Below are 21,437 nucleotides of genomic sequence, written 5' to 3'. Positions count from 1 at the left end.
CTGACTTGACTTGAAGTGGATATGACAATATTGTTAAAAGTTTTATAATAAAATCAATTACAAATCTCTGGTTTGTGAGATATTGTTGACTGTACACATCGTATTGCAGGTTTACATCATTAACGATGGGAAAATGAACAATGTTATTATATTGTGTATTGATAATATATCAGTACATCAGGTTAAAGAACCATAAACAGTAAGTCAGTGTACCCACCATCTTTGAAAACTGACATCGTGCCTGTAGTTTCCTGTTCTCAGTGAAACTGCGGTATTTAGTTGCACTCGTGGTTTTGTTAATGGGGAGCAACATTTATATGATGATTCTGCACAGTCAATGTGCTGTCTAAAAGGTTTCGGTAAGTTGTGACGCACACTTTTGTGTAACTCAGTTACATGTGCAAGCGTCAGGGGCCAGAGGTCTCAGTAAGTGTTTGTCTACTCAAGCATGTGCTGCTTCAAACTCCGCGAGGGATCAATAATTGCCAAACAACCTCTTCTAGTCGTGGTGTACCATTGGTGCATTGTGAAGGGCAAAGATGACCAAAGAGCCAATGGGACAGTCAGCCAAAGAGCGATTGCCCTCAAATGTTTCTCCCTCCCTTGAATTCTTTCTCTCCACAGGGGATCGTTAGAGCTACTGTCAGGTTCCAGTCTTACCTTTGTCTATAGGTTTCTGATCAGGTGTGTCATAGCAAATATCTAATACAGCATGTCTACTTTGAAGGAGATATGCAGCGGTTTGCCCCTCAACCCGCTGCCCCCTAACCGGGGAAGATATCCAAATGTGCCACATGCACCTATTCGGACTCCCAACCTCACCGCAGAAGAGGAGCGGGTGAGTAAATGGATTGCAAAACTATATTCTCGCACAGTTTGTAGGAGTTTTACCACCAAGAAATAAGTCCGTGAGTAGCACAGGTATATCCTGCCATAGTTTTTGTCATAGTTTTAGTTAATGTTAAGCACTAATGATGATAATTCAGATTTAAAAGACGTGACCAACATTAAAAGCGGTGACACTACAATTTGTGCACAGGAAACTTTTGGATATTATCCAAACAGAGCTGCACTATCATGTCACATAATTGGGCTTCTCTAAATATGTCTGATGGGAAAGTGCATTTGTGTCCTCTGTCCTATTGCGTCACCTCTCCTGGATCATGCCCTTTCCTAAAAATTGATTATTCTCAAAAGTCCTCCACTAAGTGAGTGAATAATTTAAAGAAAAACACAGAGATGCTTAATAAGTTACACGAGAAGACCGGGGAGCAGAAAGAGATCTAATCATGTCTTCTGAACATTTACGTTTCTTGACTAACGTCCTCTAAATGCATCTTTCCTCTAGCTGGCGCTGAGAAATGCACTGCGTTATTTCCCCCCCTCCCACCATGCAACGCTCGCACCTGAATTTGCTCAAGAGCTGCGGCAGTATGGGCACATATACATGTACCGCTTCTGTCCCACATTACGGATGAGGTAAGGCTCACCAAGGACAGCCAATATTCCTATTCTATTTAGATATTTAACACTGAAGAATCTTTCTGTGAGTGTTACAACTAATAGAAGGCAAACAGTTGCACTTTGTAATACTTTTAAAATGTATTAATCTACTAATATATGGGCTGAGCTATACAGGCACTTACCAGTGTGGGCGTGCATTCACATTTTTTACATAATTTTTATATAAAGATTTAAAACAGGTGCTCAGAATTACGGTCATTGGAATCTTTAGGCAGAACAGGTAGAACAGAGAAAACAAAGAAGAAGAAAAGATTTAAAAAATCTAAAAAAGACTATAACAGTATGAAACTGAGAGACCACTATAATATAAATATATCTTATATTTAAACTGCATTTCAACTTCAAAGTGGGATTTTGTTGATTTTTTCCCCCCATTTTACAAGTAACATGAATTTCCTTCTGCTTCCTAAGAGCTTACCCCATAGATCAGTACCCATGTCACACACATCAAGCAGCCGCTATGATGCTAATGATTATGAACAACCTGGATCCAGCAGTTGCTCAGGTAAGCACAGGTTAACAAGGCTAAGCCTACTGAATAAAATGTCAGGTTTTCTGTATAATTTATGTGTTTGATGTGAATAACAAAGAATTCGTTCTTCATCCTTCAGTTTCCTCAAGAGCTTGTCACCTATGGAGGGAACGGACAGGTGTTCAGTAACTGGGCCCAGGTATGGCCTGAGTTAACATGATCATTTGCACGTCTCTGATCACAGTGTATCCCTTTTAAGTTTTGCATTTGTGTGGGTGCAGTTCCGCCTCGTGATGCATTACCTGAGCGAGATGACAGAGGAACAAACTCTGGTTATGTACAGCGGTCACCCCATGGGCCTTTTCCCCAGTCTGCCTTCCTCACCTCGCGCCATCATCACCAACGGCATGGTAACGGCGAATCAGGCATTTAGCTCAGTAATGTCATATGAAGAGATAAGTGACGCATTCACATGTTTTTCTTTTGCTTGCATCAGGTTATTCCAAATTACTCCTCCAGAGATCAGTATGAGAAGATGTTTGCGCTGGGTGTATCAATGTAAGTCCTCAAGGTCCATTATAGCTACTTGCTTTTTTTGTCTGGAGATGCCAAGTGTGGTCTCTTTGGTCTTTGCTGTGCATTTTCAGGTACGGTCAAATGACGGCAGGCAGCTACTGTTACATTGGGCCTCAAGGGATTGTTCATGGAACTATGGTTTGTAATAATTACAAACAGATGCACACAACACAGTCTGAAAGTCCCTCACACAAAAATGTATTAATGCACGCTGTAGTGCCTGTTTTAGATTTGTATTAGTGGTCCTTTTTTGCAGCTGACGGTACTGAATGCCGGCCGGAGGTACCTGGGCTCTGATGATCTGAGGGGGCGTGTGTTTGTGACCTCTGGCTTGGGGGGAATGAGTGGCGCTCAGGCTAAAGCTGCCGTCATTGCCGGCTGCGTCAGTGTGATTGCAGAGGTCAGCTGGTTTCAAGTCATTTCCCATGAACTCTGATGACTAAGCAATAACAGAGGAAGTACTGTGTAAAGTCAATGTGACTGTGTATATTTGATTTGCGTTTAGGTGGATGAGGCTCCTCTGAGAAAGAGACATGAGCAGGGTTGGCTAATGGAGGTCACTAGCAGCTTGGATCAGTGCATTAAACGCATAAGGTAACTGAGAACATTGGATTAAAAGTCTTTATCAAAGGTTCAGTCAGACTGCTCTCGTTTGAAATGATTTACTACATCAGAGATTGAAAAGGTGGCCCTTAAAGGTGGTTTTCGATGTAAGGAGACTGGTTGTGGATGAAGCAGTGCATATCCAGCTGACTGCCTGTACTAGCTTGCAGGATTCACTCGAGCATGTTCTCTTTGTTGAGACTTTGTTCAACGAAGGGACATTTAACCAAATATCAGTGCGGGTGTTTGCGCCTGTATGTATACTTTTAACCTTGTGTGGATTAGAGGTGGTAAAATGTTTCATACATTACAACAAACCCCATAAACATACAAGTAGCATGGTGATCCAATGTTAGAAGGATTCCACAGGTAAATCTCTCAGCTGTGAAAGTCACTAATTACTACTTTGTTTCTTACAGAGAGGCTAAGAGCGCCAAGACTCCCCTCAGTCTGGGATACCATGGCAATGTTGTAGACTTGTGGTGAGTCAGACAGGATACGTTTACACTATAAAACTCAGGTCTACAGCTGCAGCTGCAGTGAAGGAGACAGTTTTTGTTGTTGTTGTTCCCTTGAGGTCTTAGTCATAGTCTGCTCTTTCTAAACAGGGAGAGAATCCTGCTGGAGTTTGAGAGGACAGGCGAGCTCCTGGTAGATCTGGGTTCAGACCAGACCTCGCTTCACAACCCATATAATGGTGGTTACTATCCAGTCCAGCTCAGTTTCCATCAGGCCAACCAGTTCATGTCTACTGATCCTGACCGTTTCCGCAACGTGGTCCAAGAAAGGTTAAATTAATCACAGAGCTTAACAAAGCTTATTGTTGTGCTGTTGTTTTTATATGTCTCTCTATTAAGCTGAAGAAATGTGTTTTAAATGCTATCACAGCCTCCGAAGACAAATAAAGGCTATCAACAAGCTAGCTGATGCAGGCATGCACTTCTGGGACTACGGTAATGCTTTCCTCCTGGAGGCCCAAAGAGCTGGTAGGTAATTTAACAAACACAGAGAACTCCATTATCATGCAGTTAATTATAGACTAATAACGAGGAATACTGTCTTTTGATTTACAGGTGCAGAGGTTCAAAAAGTTGGTGGAGGAGCAACAGAGTTCCGTTACCCTTCTTATGTGCAGCACATCATGGGGTGAGCATCATGAACTAAACTTCACTAAGTTTAAACATGTTGTAAAGCCTGCCATACTGTGACTAAACCCTTTAATGAGATGTGTGAATAAGCTTGTGTGCAATATTTTTGATCTCATTTCATATGCCTTTACCCAGGGATATTTTCTCATTGGGCTTTGGGCCATTTCGCTGGGTGTGCACATCTGGCGACCCCAGAGATCTCGCTGTAACTGACAACATTGCCGCTACTGTCCTGGAGGAAATGAGCGCCAATGTACCTGATCGTGTGAAACAACAGTACAATGACAACATTCACTGGATTAGAGAGGCTGGAAAACATAAAATGGTAAGCTCCCTACTAAAACAATCCACCCACTGGATATTTCAGTGTAAATTACACAGGTAATAAATAAATAATAATACAACAAGAATGCCCATATGCTTCATGTATTGTTTTTTTTTTTTTGTTTAGGTTGTAGGATCACAAGCCAGAATCCTGTACTCTGACCAGAAAGGAAGAGTCTCCATTGCTTTGGCGATCAACCAGGCTGTTGCTGATGGAAACGTTTCAGTAAGAGGATAAACTGTCTGCTGAGGTGATCATGAGGCTTGATGTTCAGTTTTGAGTGTAGTCTCAGTAGTGTCTTTGTTGTTACTCTTGTTCAGGCGCCAGTGGTTATTAGCAGAGACCATCATGACGTTAGTGGCACAGACAGCCCCTTCAGAGAGACTTCTAATGTGTATGATGGTTCTGTCTTCTGCGCAGGTACGTGGTACACTCACTACAGCTGAATACAACTGAAATTTGAAGCTTAATACATTGAACTCATTTTACATCACAGGCCACATACAGCCCACTTTGAGCTTAAGTCATCTTAAGTGGGCCAGATCAAATAATTAAGTCTCAGTGTGTGTTACTTCCTTCTTTATTTTGTTGGAGTCCCCTGTCTCCTGTGTGCATGTTCAGTTTTGCTTCTCCTGTCTCGTTAGTCAGATTTAGTTCACCTGTGTTCCCTGGTGTGTTCCATCCTCCTGATTACCTCATGTGTGTATTTAAGCCCCTCTTTTTCTTTAGTTTGTTGTTGTGATCTCCCCTCGTGTTGTGTATTCTCCTATCAGTCCAGCAGTGTTAGTTATTTTAGGTAGTTTGTTCCAGCTCTGCCCTGCCTGTTTTATTGGCCTGCCACTTGCCGGCTGATAAAGCTGAGTTTTTTAGTTCAAGTCTGTCTGCCGAGTCCTGCATTTGAGTCCGCACTCAACCTGCCACACACAAGTGTCCCATGACACAAGTCAGTTCCTTAAAGGCATTCTGAATGCAAGAATGGGAGACTTAAAATATTTTAAAGCTCACTTCCAGGCAGCACATTGTGGTAACAGATGCAGCTTTATAACAGAGCGTATGACCCATTACTGGTTTAGAGAGTTTCAGTGCCTCTGCAGGAAACCAGTATCAAAGAAAAATGCTCTGTGCTTTGCTTCATGGGCGGTACTGAAACCGAATTGTGTCTTTAAAAAAAACAAAACTAAATCTCCTTGACTACTGCTGATATGAAAACTGTTGTGGCTGAAAGTTGTGGCTTGGCCCACAAACGTATAACTTTGGTGACATAAAGCCTTTTTTCATATTCTCATCATTCTTGTATTTCCACATTCATATAATCCATAAATACTTGAGCAGTAATAAAAAAGTCCGCTCACAGCTCACAGCGTGTACCTGTTGCAGACATGGCAGTTCAGAACTTTGTTGGTGATGCATTCAGAGGTGCCACATGGGTAGCCCTGCACAATGGAGGTGGTGTTGGCTGGTAAGTCTGACTACAACAGTTTGCCAAAGCCATATTTATGTATTAATACAAATTTAAATCAGGGTGATTATAACTGCCTCCCATTTACAGGGGTGAAGTCATTAATGGAGGATTTGGTTTGGTGCTGGACGGCTCAGACGAGGCAGCAAAGCGTGCCCGTCTGATGCTCAACTGGGATGTCTCCAATGGGGTGAGATAGCTGAATGCGAAGCAGCTTACAGCCTCACTTCACAGTCTGCAGATGATAATTGTCCTGCTGCTATCTGTGTGTTTCTGTGTGTTGCAGGTGGCTCGTCGCTGTTGGTCTGGAAATTCAAACGCTTACGAGACCATCCAGCGCACCATGGAGGAGAACAGGCAGTTGCATGTCACCATGCCCTTTCCTGTGCAGGACGAGCATGTGCTGGATCGTGCCCTGCAGGGCTAAGCAGCAAGGCAAAACCAGCAAGCTGTGTAAAAAACCAGCCACAAAACTTACATAACAGACTTATCATACCACATTCATACCACAAAGACATCTGAATACGCAGAAAGCCTGCAAATATTTGTCAGTACTGCACTAGGTAATAAATCTATATACAGTGGCAATTTCTAAAACAAAACTCTATCAGGTTGCTACGGTGTTTCATATATTTTAAATGCATGTATTCTTTATTTTCGAACTTGTATACATTATAAAACCTGTGTTATTTGTGTGTACTGAACCTGCTATTACTATCAAGTAATTAAAATGCCAAGTCCTATATTTCATGTGCCATACAGGATGTAAAGTAAGAAGAGCTGCAGTTCTCTGCAGTAAGAGTTAAACGACTGATGTTCGAGCCAAGGCCAAGTTGGTCACAGTTGATAGCACATAAAAAAAGACAATATGGATTCTGCCCTGAACATTTCTTCACTTTGCACTGCTCATAGCTTTGTGTGTTTATATATATATATATATATATATATATATATATATATATATATATATATATATATATATATATATATATATATATATATATATATACGGAACTCGGATCTTGAGGATCCGAGTTCCGTTTTGTTGCACTCTCGAAGGCGAATGGTCGCGTACTTACTACAGGTCTTTGCTCTGTCTGCTGAGATCCTGCCGTGCGTCTTAACGCGGGATTGTTCCTTTAAGAAAACTGTGAATGGTCCATGAATTTGAGCCTCGTCGCGCTGACGTAAGGGAATTGGAGAGGTTGGTGTGCCTTGCAGGAAGAGACAGATAACAGTGATGAGGACCAGGCAAAGGTACCAGATTTTTTGCCGAGATTTTTCCCCCCACTTGTTGTGTTTTTATAACCTCTACATTTACCCAGCCAATTGCTGAAGTCGTTTGAAGTCCGTGACAGTATAACGGTGCTTATTCCCCTCCCTTTTCTGCACATCGAGGATTCTTTTTTTTAATTTTAGATTGCCTCATTTTTTTCTTCAGCCATAAAAAGAATGGATCGTGACGTGTTGTAAGTAAGTACGAAAGTCGTCTGGATATATGTGGATGAGCTAAGATGACACTGGGTATTTTATGCGGCAGAGCCTGGTGACATTTTCTTTTCTGCGCCACCGTCGGCTTTTAGAGAAAAAATGGATCATTACCAGGAGGAGCAGTCGGTAAATCCTATTACCGCGCAGCACGGGACAGCGACCAACAGCGACTCCAACTTGGGCAGCGGCCTGACTGACCTCCAGCCACCTGCTTACTTCAAACTGGAGTTCAGGAGAAACGCGGTGACCGATGACTACAAAATAACATCTCAGGTCCTTGGCCTGGGAATCAATGGCAAAGTACTGGAGTGTTACTGCAAGAAAACAGGAGAGAAATGTGCGCTCAAGGTTTGTGACTGTGCCTGCCGCTTTATTTTGTTGTTGTCGCTGGAAAGAAAGAGAACAGCCATCAATTATTCATTTCCCCACAGTTGCTGTGGTCTGCACCGTGTAATGGTGACTGGAAATCTGTGCAAATATCCTAATGTCGTTTTATCTTCAGGATTTGATGTAAACTTTAATGTGCGGCAGCTTCAAATTTCTTAGAATGATATGATACACATGAACCAGGGATGGATGGAGGAGTAACCTGAAGCAGATTTGCCTTTTGAACTACCCAGACAGTAGTTGTGTCTCACACGCTGTTGTATGCTGTCTGTGGTGCTGCTGCACAGCTTTTACTGTTGTGATGTTGTTATGTGGACAATGAGCTTCTCTGTTAAAACTTTATACCAGTGTCTCTGACATATAAAAAGGAAAAAAAAAAAATCCCGCATTTTTCACTCATCCATGCAGCAATGTTGAGCCCACAAAAGCTTATGTGTTTGGAGAAATGCAGCTCTAAAACTACTTTTAGCTGCTCTCTTATTCACAAGGCTGTCGCCAGATTGGGTTGCTCCTCATGTTTGATTTGGCAGATTTTCACGCAGGATGTAATTCCTAATGCAACTCCCAAGGAACTGGTGTTAATTAAATAAACAGCTGGCTATGGGATTGCAGGAAATCCTTATAGAATTAGGCAGGAAGGGCAATCACTCCAGCTCCTCCACGTCTTTTCTTTGGAGGTGATGAAATAAGTGGTATTGTGTGAGTGGCAATGTATGTTGATGTGTTACCTTCCTCCTTCGGCAGTCAGCTTGCATTGTCAAAGCTGTTGGGATATGTGTGCTGAGTGCAGCTTTAAAATCCTGACTTTTATTGCTCCGTCTGGAATAACTGCTCAGCAAACAGCGGTAATTTAATGCCTTTAATTTTGCCTGCCTTGAACACTGATTTGCATTTTAAAGCATTTCATTATAACGTTTAGAACATTTTGTCACGTTCAACAGATTCTCTACGACACTCCCAAAGCTCGACGGGAGGTTGAGCTGCACTGGCGAGCTTCCGGAGGTCCCCACATTGTACGGATACTCAGCCTCTATGAGAACATTCACCATGGGAAGAAATGTCTCCTCATTGTTATGGAATGGTGAGAATGAACACACTGTTTTTTGGCACCTTAAAGTAAAAGCAGTTGCTTAAAAATGGCTTTTACAGATATTGGAGAACAGTTTGTGAATCTGATTTAATCAACAGACTTTTCAAAGTAAATAAATGGTAAATGGCCTGTATTTGTATAGCGCTTTACTAGTCCCTAAGGACCCCAAAGCACTTCACACATGTGATTCACACACTGGTGATGGCAAGCTACATTGTAGCCACAGCCACCTTGGGGCGCACTGACAGAGGCGAGGCTGCCGGACACTGGCGCCACCGGGCCCTCTGACCACCACCAGTAGGCAACGGGTGAAGTGTCTTGCCCAAGGACACAACGACCGAGCCAACCCTGGCTCGAACCGGCAACCTTCCAATTACAAGGCGAACTCCCAACTCTTGAGCCACAATCTCCCCTAATCATTTTCTCATTTCACTGATTAATCAATGGTGTTTTAAACACTCCACAATTTTGACAACTCATTATAAGTTCACTGAAGAGTGGTTTGAGTGTGATTATTCGTACAAACAACCAAAATTAAAAAATGTGAGTTTATGTGAGCATGTGTATTATTCCTTTGTGTTGTTATTTTGCTTCCTGTTAAATTTTAACTTGTTAAAACAGTTAAACTAAAACTCAAAGTGGACGCAACAAAAGAAGTAATAAAATAAAATGAATATAAATAGCTAATAATAATAATAATTGAATCCATACAAGTCTAAGAAATGGTGGTCAAACAAAAACCCTCAAGACTGAACCCGCCTGAGCAGTTAATAGTCAGCACAATGACTTGCTTTGTTATAAAACCGTGATTGCCAAGAGTACCCTCACTGCCCCAGTTCTGATCTCTTTGTTAATCTTGTCTCAGCATGGAGGGAGGGGAACTGTTCAGTCGCATTCAGGCCAGAGGGGACCAGGCTTTCACAGAGAGAGGTGGGTTCGAGTTCACATTTAACAGTTTCATTTAATGGTTTCTGCATTGCAATCTGTGCTACCATGTCTCTCATATCCTCCAATCAGAGGTGTCGGAGATCATGCATGACATTGGCATGGCCATAGAATACCTCCACCACATGGACATTGCTCACAGAGATGTAAAGGTACTGTAACGCTGTTCTTTCAGAAGCTGCTGAAGACCGCAAGTCTGGTTAAAATATGCCACATTGCATTAAAAAGTTAACCCTCCACACAGCAAAATGATGCATACCCAGAGTTTTAAATACAATGTCAAGTGTACATATGTAATAAGATGAGGGTGACAGACCAATCTAACTTTAGTGTAAAGTTGATGCACTGAAAAAGGCCACTGCGTGCGTATTAGTGAGATGCAGCAGTACGCTGTGCCCTGGAAATCATTTACACAGTTAATAAAAGAAATAAAAGAAAAGATTTTATAAAACACAGTCAGATTAAAGAGTTTTTTCTTGTTTGTTATTCTCACCACAGCCTGAAAACTTGCTCTACACAACTAAAGAGAGCAACGCTACTCTAAAGCTGACTGACTTTGGCTTTGCTAAGGAGATGACGCTACACAACTCCCTGCAAACTCCATGTTACACTCCGTATTATGTTGGTGAGTGTCCAGAGAAATGTGATTGCAGGAGTTTCAGGTGCACTGCGTATTTGTCAGTATTAGAGTCAAAATTTGTTTTATTTTATTTATTTATTACTGTCTCCATGTGTGTCTGCATATGATTGACGTTTTTGTGTGACTCTGCCCACATTATCGTGTTGTATCTGTTTGCCCATTCAGCGCCAGAAGTGCTTGGGCCAGAGAAATACGACAAATCATGTGACATGTGGTCTTTGGGTGTAATCATGTACATCCTGTGAGTATCTTGTGCCTCTCTAATTAGCAATACTAATGACTAAAAATCAATTCTGCATAGTGCAAAATTAAGAAAGTGTGAAGTTCTCTTCTCTTCCCTTCCCTTCTCTTCTTTAGACTCTGTGGGTTTCCTCCATTCTACTCAAACACAAGCCAGGCCATCTCTCCAGGCATGAAACAGAGGATCAGGTTGGGCCAATATGAGTTTCCGAACCCAGAGTGGGCAGACGTTTCTGAGGAAGGTCAGACTAACAGAATAACTAAACAATACTCGCACTGCTGTGAAATAAAATGCAAGTAGAGAGAGGCTCTAAATGAATATGCTATTGGTCCACAAAGTGTAAATTACTGTGCCACGGCGCTTCAGCGTTCAGCCTCACTTTAATCCTCGCACGCTCTAACAACATAATCATGTGCTTAACAGAGAGAGTGGAAATGACCTGCATAAACTTTCCGCTGTAATAGGAACCTCATGGTTTGCAACACTAGATCTCTGTATGTTTAAACTTCCCATGGTGTTGACTGTGTGTATCTTTTTGTTCTCTTGAGTGAAGAGGATTTTTTTTTGTTCTTTTACATTAGTTCTCGTTTCCAGTTTCCAATCACTGAAGAATTGAAAACATAAGACTTCTCAGAGCTTTAGAGCTTTTGCAACATAACAACTGAGATAAACCCATAAACATATCTTTATTCCACATGCACGTTGCCCTGTTGGATTGCTTGACTGTGTTTCTTATTGTTACCTGCAGCCAAACAGCTCATCATTCAGTTACTGAAGACAGACCCCAGCGAGAGGATGACCATTGGACAATTCATGAACCATCCTTGGATTAGTGTGAGTTAACACCTGTGCCCGTTCACCTCTGTGTTTTCTCCCAGTGCACACGCTGATGTGAATGTTTTTATTTAACAGCAATCCATGGTGGTCCCTCAAACACCTTTGTACACCTCTCAGGTTTTGACAGAGGACAAGGAACTATGGGAAGATGTAAAGGTGAGAATTGTATTTACTTCAGAATCTGGCCACAAGATGGCAGTAGAGCATTATCTCAGATTTAAAGCACAAACTGTGTCTTCCAACAGGAGGAAATGACCAGTGCCCTGGCCACGATGCGCGTAGACTACGACCAGGTGAAGATCAAAGACTTGGATACATCCAACAACCCTCTGCTGAAGAGACGCAAGAGGCCCGTTCCTCCGGGAGCTGACGGCGTGGAGGAAGCTGACAGAAGGGATGGAGATGGATCAGGAGTGTGTAACAGTCAGAGAGAAGTATTGTTTTCTGAAGAACATGGTGACATGATCACGGAAGAAAAGTAGCATTAAAACCAGAGTAGCAACATTTTCCATCCACATATCAATTGTTGTACTTTACTCGTTCTTTGTGTTCCTGCACTCACTTTAAAGAATGCCATTTATTTTTAACTCTCACTACTTAAAGTGAAATAAAATGTTGTTTTTTATCTTTTACATTGGTGTCCTGTCACATTTTACATGGCAGCTCATTTTATACAGAACACTAAGAGACTTGGAAACTTTACATTTATTCTGATTGTGAGTAAAACAAGAAAAAGCATTAACCTTAGAGACTTTGTATAAGCATTAGGAACTGATTTTCCTCTCTGTAACCAATGAAAGACGATATATGGAAGCCATAAAAGATAGTCACTTAGGCAAGATAACATACAACTAATTCCTCTTTACAAGTCACAACTGTTTACGTGGTTATGTCACTGCGCTGTCAAGGGACAAATAAACCTTGAGAAGTGAAGGTGTTAACATGGTTCATGCTCGTTATTAATCTTGCCAAACATTTCCGCTTGCTTGAAATGTCTTTCTTTAACAAGCCGTTAGTGTTTCCCGTTGTACTTGACTTCAAGATAAACGTTGTTCACTTTTTCACTCTAAAGTGTGCAAAACCAAAACACAAGCTCTCTAATTTGGACTTGGATGTTTCATGTACACAAAAAACCATTAGAGAACATAATTATACTAACTACTGAATCTTAAACAATGTCAGATTTGAATGCCTTCTACTGGGATTTCTATGTGAAACCCTGATCTCATGCAGTGCAGTCAATATTTTTCCACTGGAAGGGTCGTGGATTTAAAGCAACATGGAAATGTAAATATTCAGGGAAATTAAAATAATTTCCTTGGGTACAGAACTTAAGCAAATGTATGAATATAGGTGTTTAGTTTTGTGTTTGTCTTTAAAAGTTGTGGCCCAACCAGAACAGGGAACTGCCTTCCTTAAAAACGACTTTATTTACACTTCATCCCACATATGGCTAATAAGTACTCCTTTGTTTCACTGATGATTGTACAAATGACCTTTGAGTATGCACCCTCAATCATTTGGTTACTCGAAACTGAGTGGATACATGGCGTCCATAAATTTGCATGATGACATGCTGTAATGGAAACGTTACCATTCAAACTATGGTTAGGATCAGGAAGTGGTGTGTTCAGGACAGGTCCAAAGAAGACGCATCTGGAACAGGAGGAAAGGCGAGATTAAGAGGGTTGAGGTAAGGCGAGGAAAACAGGAGTCTCTGTGATGGCTCTGTCTCTGATTACTGGAAGTCAGGTTATAAGTGACCTCCTGACGATCCGTGAGAAAGGCGTCCTCATCGGTCTGCTGGAGCCGCAGTGTAAGGTACACTTTATTAATTTGTATGAAAACAGCTGAAAAATATGATGGAAAAATAAATAACAAGGCTGAGAAAATTGAATGTGTTTTAAGAGGGTAAAACACATCCCCACCATCTGTTAAATTCTACATGATGATAATATTACTGTAGTAGCTCGATGTGCTATGATGTATGTCTCTGAATCATTTCATGCTCACACTTGTTTTCATGTTATCATCTGCTGCTATCAGAAGGAGCCTGGTGTATGAATGGGCCATGTGTTAGAGCTGTTTTAGTTTTACATTTAGCCTAATCTTGTCATCCGCAGTCTCAGATGCTTGTTTTGTCTGGAACCGTTGTGTTCCCAGAGCATCAACCACAATATTTAAATATTATTTAAATACCACTCCGCAGTAAATAAATGAGGCATTTTTAATTTTTTTTCAGTGTTAGGGCTTTAGACAGTTATTTAATTAAATTTTAAATTCTGTGGTGTATTTGTTACCTTCCCTCTGTTTTCTTTTGCTTAGAGAGTAGAGGCTGTGTTCGTTCTGGCCAAAACATTTCTGTTGTGAAACACAGAGGCACTGTGCCGGCTCTCTCTGGTGTAGATCAAATTAGGCTATGCACAAACAGGCTCTCCCAGTTCATTACGTTACACTGACATTATCACTACCAAGAAGAAACAATTTGGGAAAAAAAGACACAGAGCAGACCCAGAACAGAGACACTGATAGGAAAGACATCGTCTTCATGGTGCAGCCATAGATGGCCATGTGACTGGCAACATAAAAATACTAAATGGAGAAAAAAAAATCACAAAAGTGAAGAAAATACATTCTTTTATATCCTCCAACAAAATTCTAGGGTTAACTTCCAGAGTTCACAAATACATCCTTTATAGTGGCATGTAAATGGTTAATGACCCCTTTTTAGGGCACTATAAAGTTCTTGTATGGTATCCTGTGTTTATATGCACACAAACTGCATTGCGCCTGGTGTTGTGAACTGGCACTCAGTAGATAAAACTGAAATATGTTAAACTGAAAATTTGTAGTGTGAAGAACACACATCCAGATCCAGGAGGGCCAGTATAGCCTGACTAACACATTCTAGACAGATGTAACTGTGTCATCAGCACAACAGAGAACATTAGATATCTTGATTAATTTCTTATACAGGGAGTGCACTATTATTAGGCAAATGAGTATTTTGTCCACATCATCCTCTTCATGCATGTTGTCTTACTCCAAGCTGTATAGGCTCGAAAGCCTACTACCAATTAAGCATATTAGGTGATGTGCATCTCTGTAATGAGAAGGGGTGTGGTCTAATTACATCAACACCCTATATCAGGTGTGCATAATTATTAGGCAACGTCCTTTCCTTTGGCAAAATGGGTCAAAAGAAGGACTTGACAGGCTCAGAAAAGTCAAAAATAGTGAGATATCTTGCAGAGGGATGCAGCAGTCTCAAAATTGCAAAGCTTCTGAAGCGTGATCATCGAACAATCAAGCGTTTCATTCAAAATAGTCAACAGGGTCGCAAGAAGCGTGTGGAAAAACCAAGGCGCAAAATAACTGCCCATGAACTGAGAAAAGTCAAGCGTGCAGCTGCCAAGATGGCACTTGCCACCAGTTTGGCCATATTTCAGAGCTGCAACATCACTGGAGTGCCCAAAAGCACAAGGTGTGCAATACTCAGAGACATGGCCAAGGTAAGAAAGGCTGAAAGACGACCACCACTGAACAAGGCACACAAGCTGAAACGTCAAGACTGGGCCAAGAAATATCTCAAGACTGATTTTTCTAAGGTTTTATGGACTGATGCAATGAGAGTGAGTCTTGATGGGCCAGATGGATGGGCCCGTGGCTGGATTGGTAAAGGGCAGAGAGCTCCAGTCCAACTCAGACGCCAGCAAGGTAAATGGTAATGGCCTGTATTTATATAGCGCTTTTACTAGTCTCTAAGGACCCCAAAGCGCTTTACATATCCAGTCATCCACCCATTCACACACACATTCACACACTGGTGATGGCAAGCTACATTGTAGCCACAGCCACCCTGGGGCGCACTGACAGAGGCGAGGCTGCCGGACACTGGCGCCACCGGGCCCTCTGACCACCACCAGTAGGCAACGGGTGAAGTGTCTTGCCCAAGGACACAACGACCGAGACTGTCCGAGCCGGGGCTCGAACCAGCAACCTTCCGATTACAAGGCGAACTCCCAACTCTTGAGCCATGATCCACGTGGAGGTGGAGTACTGGTTTGGGCTGGTATCATCAAAGATGAGCTTGTGGGGCCTTTTCGGGTTGAGGATGGAGTCAAGCTCAACTCCCAGTCCTACTGCCAGTTTCTGGAAGACACCTTCTTCAAGCAGTGGTACAGGAAGAAGTCTGCATCCTTCAAGAAAAACATGATTTTCATGCAGGACAATGCTCCATCACACGCGTCCAAGTACTCCACAGCGTGGCTGGCAAGAAAGGGTATAAAAGAAGAAAAACTAATGACATGGCCTCCTTGTTCACCTGATCTGAACCCCATTGAGAACCTGTGGTCCATCATCAAATGTGAGATTTACAAGGAGGGACAACAGTACACCTCTCTGAACAGTGTCTGGGAGGCTGTGGTTGCTGCTGCACGCAATGTTGATGGTGAACAGATCAAAACACTGACAGAATCCATGGATGGCAGGCTTTTGAGTGTCCTTGCAAAGAAAGGTGGCTATATTGGTCGCTGATTTGTTTTTGTTTTGTTTTTGAATGTCAGAAATGTATATTTGTGAATGTGGAGATGTTATATTGGTTTCACTGGTAAAAATAAATAATTGAAATGGGTATATATTTGTTTTTTGTTAAGTTGCCTAATAATTATGCACAGTAATAGTCACCTGCACACACAGATATCCCCCTAAAATAGCTCAAACTAAAAACAAACTAAAAACTACTTCCAAAAACATTCAGCTTTGAGATTAATGAGTTTTTTGGGTTCATTGAGAACATGGTTGTTGTTCAATAATAAAATTATCCCTCAAAAATACAACTTGCCTAATAATTCTGCACTCCCTGTAGTCTGCAGTCTTGTTATTCCATGTTTTATGTGGTATGGATGAGGCTGACTTGCCTGTGGTGAGAAAAAGCTGCTTTGAAAGTGCATTTTGAAGTACAAACTACTGACAGTAATTTATGATGCAGCATGTCACTGCCATTGTGGATTGCCTGAGACACGTACAGATGGTTCTTTTATGGTGCTTCCTTCCTTTATTACTTGTGTTTGCTTTCACAATAAAATTGTCTTTCCAAACAACGTTAAGTTCACTCACCTGCTAACACAACCTCACCAACTGCCCGTCCATACTCACTCCACACACCTGGCCCAAGTGTACTACTGCACAAGTACAAGAAACATAATTATACAATGCCTAGCCCGTGCTCCACCCCTCCCCTGTCGCTGAGCCAAACCCACATGCCTCCACCACAATGAAAGACAATTATAACAATTTATAATGCTAAAACATTCAAATCACAACAAAAATCGACAGAAACTCTAATATACATGAACTGACACATTAAATGCCACTGAAAAAGTGCAAGGTTCCAGGTTTGGTTTCATTAAAAGAAAAGGAAAGACATGTTGATTAGTACAGCTTAAGAAGACTAAAGAGTGCAGGCAGGGTAGAGTGGGTGGAGACGAACGGGGTGAGAGATTTGTGACAGCAGGATAGCTAGCAGTGCAAAGAAAGGTTTACAATATGGGACTTAGACCTGCTATTATGTGCGGTGTGGAGAAAGTGGAACAAACAAAAAAACAGGAAGTGGAGAAGAAGGTGGCAGAGCTGAGGATGCTTAAACTTTCATTGGGAGTGACCAGAATGGAGAAAAGGTTAGAGAAACAAGGCAGAGATGGTTTGGACACATGCACAGGAGAGACGGTAGACAGTGGAGCTGCCAGGCAGGAAGAAAAGAGAAAGACTGTAGAGAAGCTTCATGGATGTAGTGAAGAAGGACATGCAGAGCGTTGTTGTGACAGATGAGGAGAATGATAGATCAGCTGTGGTGATGATCTGAAAGAAGACAAAGTCTCTACTCAAGTGCATTAGCTCTCAAATAAAAACAAATGTTTTATTAGTGGCGGTAATCATTGTCATGGATTTGCCTAAGGCAGTGGTAAATCTATAGGGCTGAGGTTTGGATTTTGCATTCTGCAGACAGTAAGCAGCTTCCACCACTTTTCACATGCACTACACATAGGTCAAGTGTGTATGGTTATCTGCCTGATGTATACATTGCCTGGGCCTTTGCAGGGTTAGAGGAAGAGAGGTGTAACGCAGGTCAAATTACACTATATTACAGTATTCAGTTCAGTTTAGGTGTATTTATATTGCCCCAAATCACAACAACAGTTGCCCCGGGGTGCTTTAAATTGTAAATTAAAGACCCTACAGTATTACGGAAAACCCCACAAATCAAGCAACCCCATATGAGCACGCATTTTGCAACATGGAGAAGAAAAAAATGTACTTTTGACAGAATGAAACCTCGAGCAGAACCAGGCTCAGAGAGGGAAAGCCATCTGTCATGACCAGCTGGGGGTTGAGAGGTAAGAGAAGAGAAAAGAAAAGAGATTGTAGGGAGGCAGGACAAAACACAGACTAAGGGAGAGAGAAGACAAAAAGGCAATGGCATGCTGCAGTGGTAATATAAACACGTGGGCAGTGAAAAGAGGTCAGTGGAGTGAAGAAGTGCTCAGTGCATCTCTGAGAGCTTCCTTTTCCCCTCCTGCATGGCAGCTCTATCTTTAGCATCCTTTGTCTAATATAGCCACTATCCCTCCTCTGCATGTCTCGTCATTTCAGTGCACAAAAACTATTTAAAAAACAATAGCTACTCTATTTGAATCACCACGCAAAATTGAATGTAGTCGAACAACCAGAAAGGTATTACAAAATGTAGTTAAACTACAGGATTGCTTAAAAGTAGTCCACTATTACTTAATTGAGGCAACAGAAAGAAGTTAAATGGAAAAGAGGTCATCAGTCTCTGAGGAGCAGCATCTTTGCTGTAAAATGAAACTAGAATGACTCAAAGGGTTACTGTCAGTCAGGAAACGTGAGCTGGTTTCGAAAGTAAATGATTTCTTTTTTTAAAATCGGATGTTACTCATTAAAGAAGTGATTGTGTAGGAGGACGGGCACACAGTGTCTTAAGGACAGGGTTAATGCAAAATATCAGAAAAACAAACCAAAGCTAACTACACAAGATCATTACTGAAGAGACATTTACACAAAGACACCAGGAAGTTGCATTAAATTGGCATTTTCTAAAATTTAACACCAACATAAACATGCCTGTGCCTTGTACGATAACTTAATAAATTGCACATCATGTATTGATGCACTTTGGACCACTACTGTCTATTTCAGCTGATGAAATCTACAGTAGCACAGATACTACAGGCCATAAGTACACCAGGGGAGAGGCCAAGCTGGAGTCGCTTAGAATGCGGTGTGGTGTGTCTCATTGAGGATTCGTCCATGCATTCCTATTTCCTGCGCTTATACTGCGTCAAGGTAAAAAGAACATCATTACTGCTCACATTCACTCCAACCACTCAAACTAGCACATACGCTGAAACGTGCACGCTGCTTCCAACATGGCACAGCACGGGGCAGCTTGAAGTGTTTCCTCTACTTTGAGGTTTCCATCAGCAACAATAGGAAGACTCATCCAGATGGGTGCGCCTGTGCTTTTCCTTGTGCAACTCTAACAACTCCTCTCATTCTGAAACACAGCGTGCCAAGTTACTGTGGGAGCAGGAAATGTACATTCCATTCAAGTACACTGCAGCGCGTGCTTTCTTCCATACTTTCCCCGCAGATGTAAGTGATCCTTTTTTGGCATCGGTGCGTGCCTTATGATTATCAGAGTGCCACTTTTAGGTTGGATTTGGGTAGATTTGCTGTGTTTTCGCAGGACTACCAGGTAGGCGTCAACTTTGCAAATGAGACTGAGGCAGAGGAGTTTCATCATACCGTGGAGGCTGCTTGTGGTTAGAATAACAACAAACATCTACACGTATAAATGCTCTCAAAGGCTCAGCCCTGTCTCGTATTTTAACACAACCTTTTTATTTACAGAAAAGATGACCAGCATGATTGAAATGACAGCAGTGGGCAGTTCAACGAGGGAACTACCTGCTGATGATTTGGGGTGAGAAAGATAGCACCACTTTGTGTCTTTAGAGTGAAGGAAAGAGCGTTAAAGAGGTGGTTCACAGTTTCATGTTTTTTTTGTTCTCTTTAGAATTGAGCCATTGCACAGTTTGAATGGGGAGAAAGATCTCCCTATGGACACATCTTCCACGGCAGCTCCCCCAGCTTCAAGTTCTGTATGTCAAACTCTACAGTGAATTGTTAATGGGGTAACTGTTAAGCTGTTATTAGTCATTAATAATAGCATGATAAATGACTCCCTGTAATGTGTCTGCTTGGTGAAGTTTAAGGATCTTGACCCGGCTATGAGGAGGCTGTTGATGCAGGCCAAACTCACTGAAGAAGACTTGAAAGGCAAAGACGTTGCCGAAGCTGTTGACTGCATCATCAACAAGTTTGGAGGGCTGAAGGCTGTGCAGAGAGAGCTGAGAAACAGAGGTACTATATCCCGTAAAGTTTATTAGAATGTGCAAATATTTATTTACGTTTCAGTTTCAGGAAAAATACTATTGTGTATGTTTTTAAGATAGTGTTCTGTCATATGCACATAGGCCCAATCTCTCAGACACTGCCAAGATCTGCAGGGGCTTCCATCTATCTGAAGAAGGGCCCGTTGCCACCGGTCCCTTCCATCAAAGACAGCAACACTTTTCAACAAACACCAAAGGACATGGACACGGTAGACAAGAGTCAGACAAACACTCCGATTCCTTTCTCTCCAGCTCCCCCTCTGCCAGCTCCTGCAGAGAGGATCAGAAAGAGTGCAAGTTTCAAAAATGTAAGAGGAAAAGATTTAATTGAGCATCCATACTTGTACACAGTGGGTGCTGTTAGGCTGGCTCCCAAAAATCAACAGAGACAGGCGACTTAATCCTGGCTGCACTGAGAGAAGCGTTCAAAGAAAAACGGATGCTTCAGCAAAGCAACAGCGAAGATGGAGAACCTACTGTTACTATTCCTAATACTAACCAATGACGGACTCTTTTAAGAGATCTTGGAAGTCAGCTTGTACTGTAAATGTAGTTAAAGATGCGGCTTTTTGGCTTTGATTGTCAAACAAAGCAGTGGTCAGATTAAATTGCCATAAGGCAATGTGATAAAATGAAAAGCCACATTGTGCATTTAAAAAAATCTAAAATCCCATCATATCAGTACAGTATGCTAAGTCTTAGTTTAGAGTCATAGATGTCACTAAATTAGATAACGAAGGGCCAGATTTTCACTTCCCAACGTAAATCCCAGCTTCCTTAAATGTAGCCTACAGCAATATAAAGATAAGTGAAGAAACAGATGAATTTTTAACCACTCTTTTGCTTTAGTTTCTTTTCTGGAAATCTAGCTGAAAGTGTATGTTTTACTTGTCTTCTGTATAACATTTGTCATGACTGTAATGTTTATGTTTTTAAAAATTCAGATTTCTGCGGGGTGCAATGTTTTATGTATTTTTTAAGTGCTTTAATATACACCCATGGTGGAACCTAAAGAATACACAAAGTGGAGCATGCATTATAGACAAGATATGGAAGCTCTGTTGTCCTGTACTATAACAGCACTGCCTGCTCTCAGTTTGCTTACAATTCAGTAAAATCTGACTTTACTTATCCAGACATAAACAGTGTAAAGGCCAAGGTCAAAGTCGACAAACAGGTGAGTGTGGTAAGTAATTCAGTCAATCGCAAAGGTAAAACCCCC

General features: G+C 41.7%; 3 protein-coding genes across 4 annotated transcripts; all 3 read left to right on the top strand.

Annotated features, from left to right (window-relative positions):
* Positions 1-421: 421 nt before the first annotated feature.
* On the top strand, positions 422-7,011 carry uroc1 (urocanate hydratase 1). Its single transcript, XM_085353246.1, has 19 exons — positions 422-838; positions 1,349-1,479; positions 1,936-2,029; positions 2,136-2,195; positions 2,278-2,406; positions 2,493-2,554; positions 2,644-2,710; positions 2,829-2,972; positions 3,078-3,166; positions 3,595-3,657; positions 3,784-3,963; positions 4,064-4,161; positions 4,249-4,321; positions 4,459-4,648; positions 4,775-4,873; positions 4,969-5,068; positions 6,026-6,107; positions 6,198-6,297; positions 6,394-7,011. Exons 1-19 carry the CDS (start codon positions 713-715, stop codon positions 6,532-6,534), a joined length of 2,028 nt encoding a protein of 675 aa, XP_085209372.1. The 5' UTR covers positions 422-712; the 3' UTR covers positions 6,535-7,011.
* A 137-nt stretch (positions 7,012-7,148) lies between these two features.
* LOC146632180 (MAP kinase-activated protein kinase 2-like) lies at positions 7,149-12,459 on the top strand. 2 transcript variants are annotated; one of them, XM_085354143.1, is made up of 11 exons: positions 7,149-7,580; positions 7,691-7,946; positions 8,927-9,066; positions 9,941-10,005; positions 10,093-10,172; positions 10,519-10,645; positions 10,826-10,901; positions 11,018-11,142; positions 11,650-11,735; positions 11,814-11,894; positions 11,984-12,459. In XM_085354143.1, the coding sequence occupies exons 2-11, from the start codon at positions 7,698-7,700 to the stop codon at positions 12,218-12,220; spliced, it is 1,266 nt and encodes a 421-aa protein (XP_085210269.1). In that variant the 5' UTR covers positions 7,149-7,580; positions 7,691-7,697; the 3' UTR covers positions 12,221-12,459. The 2 variants fall into 2 exon arrangements, with proteins under 2 accessions (XP_085210269.1, XP_085210268.1); XM_085354142.1 differs by having other exon boundaries at positions 7,149-7,946; positions 11,984-12,458.
* Positions 12,460-13,266: 807 nt separating this feature from the next.
* Positions 13,267-20,878, top strand: LOC146632179 (actin nucleation-promoting factor WAS-like). The gene is made up of 9 exons (XM_085353247.1): positions 13,267-13,559; positions 18,957-19,103; positions 19,326-19,412; positions 19,507-19,582; positions 19,671-19,743; positions 19,837-19,921; positions 20,030-20,183; positions 20,297-20,523; positions 20,580-20,878. Exons 1-9 carry the CDS (start codon positions 13,461-13,463, stop codon positions 20,718-20,720), a joined length of 1,089 nt encoding a protein of 362 aa, XP_085209373.1. The 5' UTR covers positions 13,267-13,460; the 3' UTR covers positions 20,721-20,878.
* Positions 20,879-21,437: the final 559 nt, after the last annotated feature.

This window comes from Diplotaxodon limnothrissa, linkage group LG5, assembly GCF_057381915.1.
Source record: "Diplotaxodon limnothrissa isolate DT_005_m linkage group LG5, D_limnothrissa_male_GT1.1, whole genome shotgun sequence".
In the NCBI taxonomy this organism is placed as follows: Eukaryota; Metazoa; Chordata; class Actinopteri; order Cichliformes; family Cichlidae; genus Diplotaxodon; species Diplotaxodon limnothrissa.
Note: the sequence above shows the minus strand (reverse complement) of the source record. Positions and strands in the feature narration are given on the sequence as shown.

Coding starts and splice junctions, on each gene's coding strand:
- uroc1 (XM_085353246.1), top strand. CDS start 713: ATGTCTACTTTGAAGGAGATATGCAGCGGTTTGCCCCTCAACCCGCTG. Junction 4,162..4,248: donor CCTGGAGGCCCAAAGAGCTG/GTAGGTAATTTA, acceptor TTTGATTTACAG/GTGCAGAGGTTCAAAAAGTT. Junction 6,298..6,393: donor ACTGGGATGTCTCCAATGGG/GTGAGATAGCTG, acceptor TGTGTGTTGCAG/GTGGCTCGTCGCTGTTGGTC.
- LOC146632180 (XM_085354143.1), top strand. CDS start 7,698: ATGGATCATTACCAGGAGGAGCAGTCGGTAAATCCTATTACCGCGCAG. Junction 10,646..10,825: donor TTACACTCCGTATTATGTTG/GTGAGTGTCCAG, acceptor TTGCCCATTCAG/CGCCAGAAGTGCTTGGGCCA. Junction 11,736..11,813: donor TGAACCATCCTTGGATTAGT/GTGAGTTAACAC, acceptor TTTATTTAACAG/CAATCCATGGTGGTCCCTCA.
- LOC146632179 (XM_085353247.1), top strand. CDS start 13,461: ATGGCTCTGTCTCTGATTACTGGAAGTCAGGTTATAAGTGACCTCCTG. Junction 19,104..19,325: donor TGCGCTTATACTGCGTCAAG/GTAAAAAGAACA, acceptor TCTGAAACACAG/CGTGCCAAGTTACTGTGGGA. Junction 19,922..20,029: donor CTCCCCCAGCTTCAAGTTCT/GTATGTCAAACT, acceptor TGCTTGGTGAAG/TTTAAGGATCTTGACCCGGC.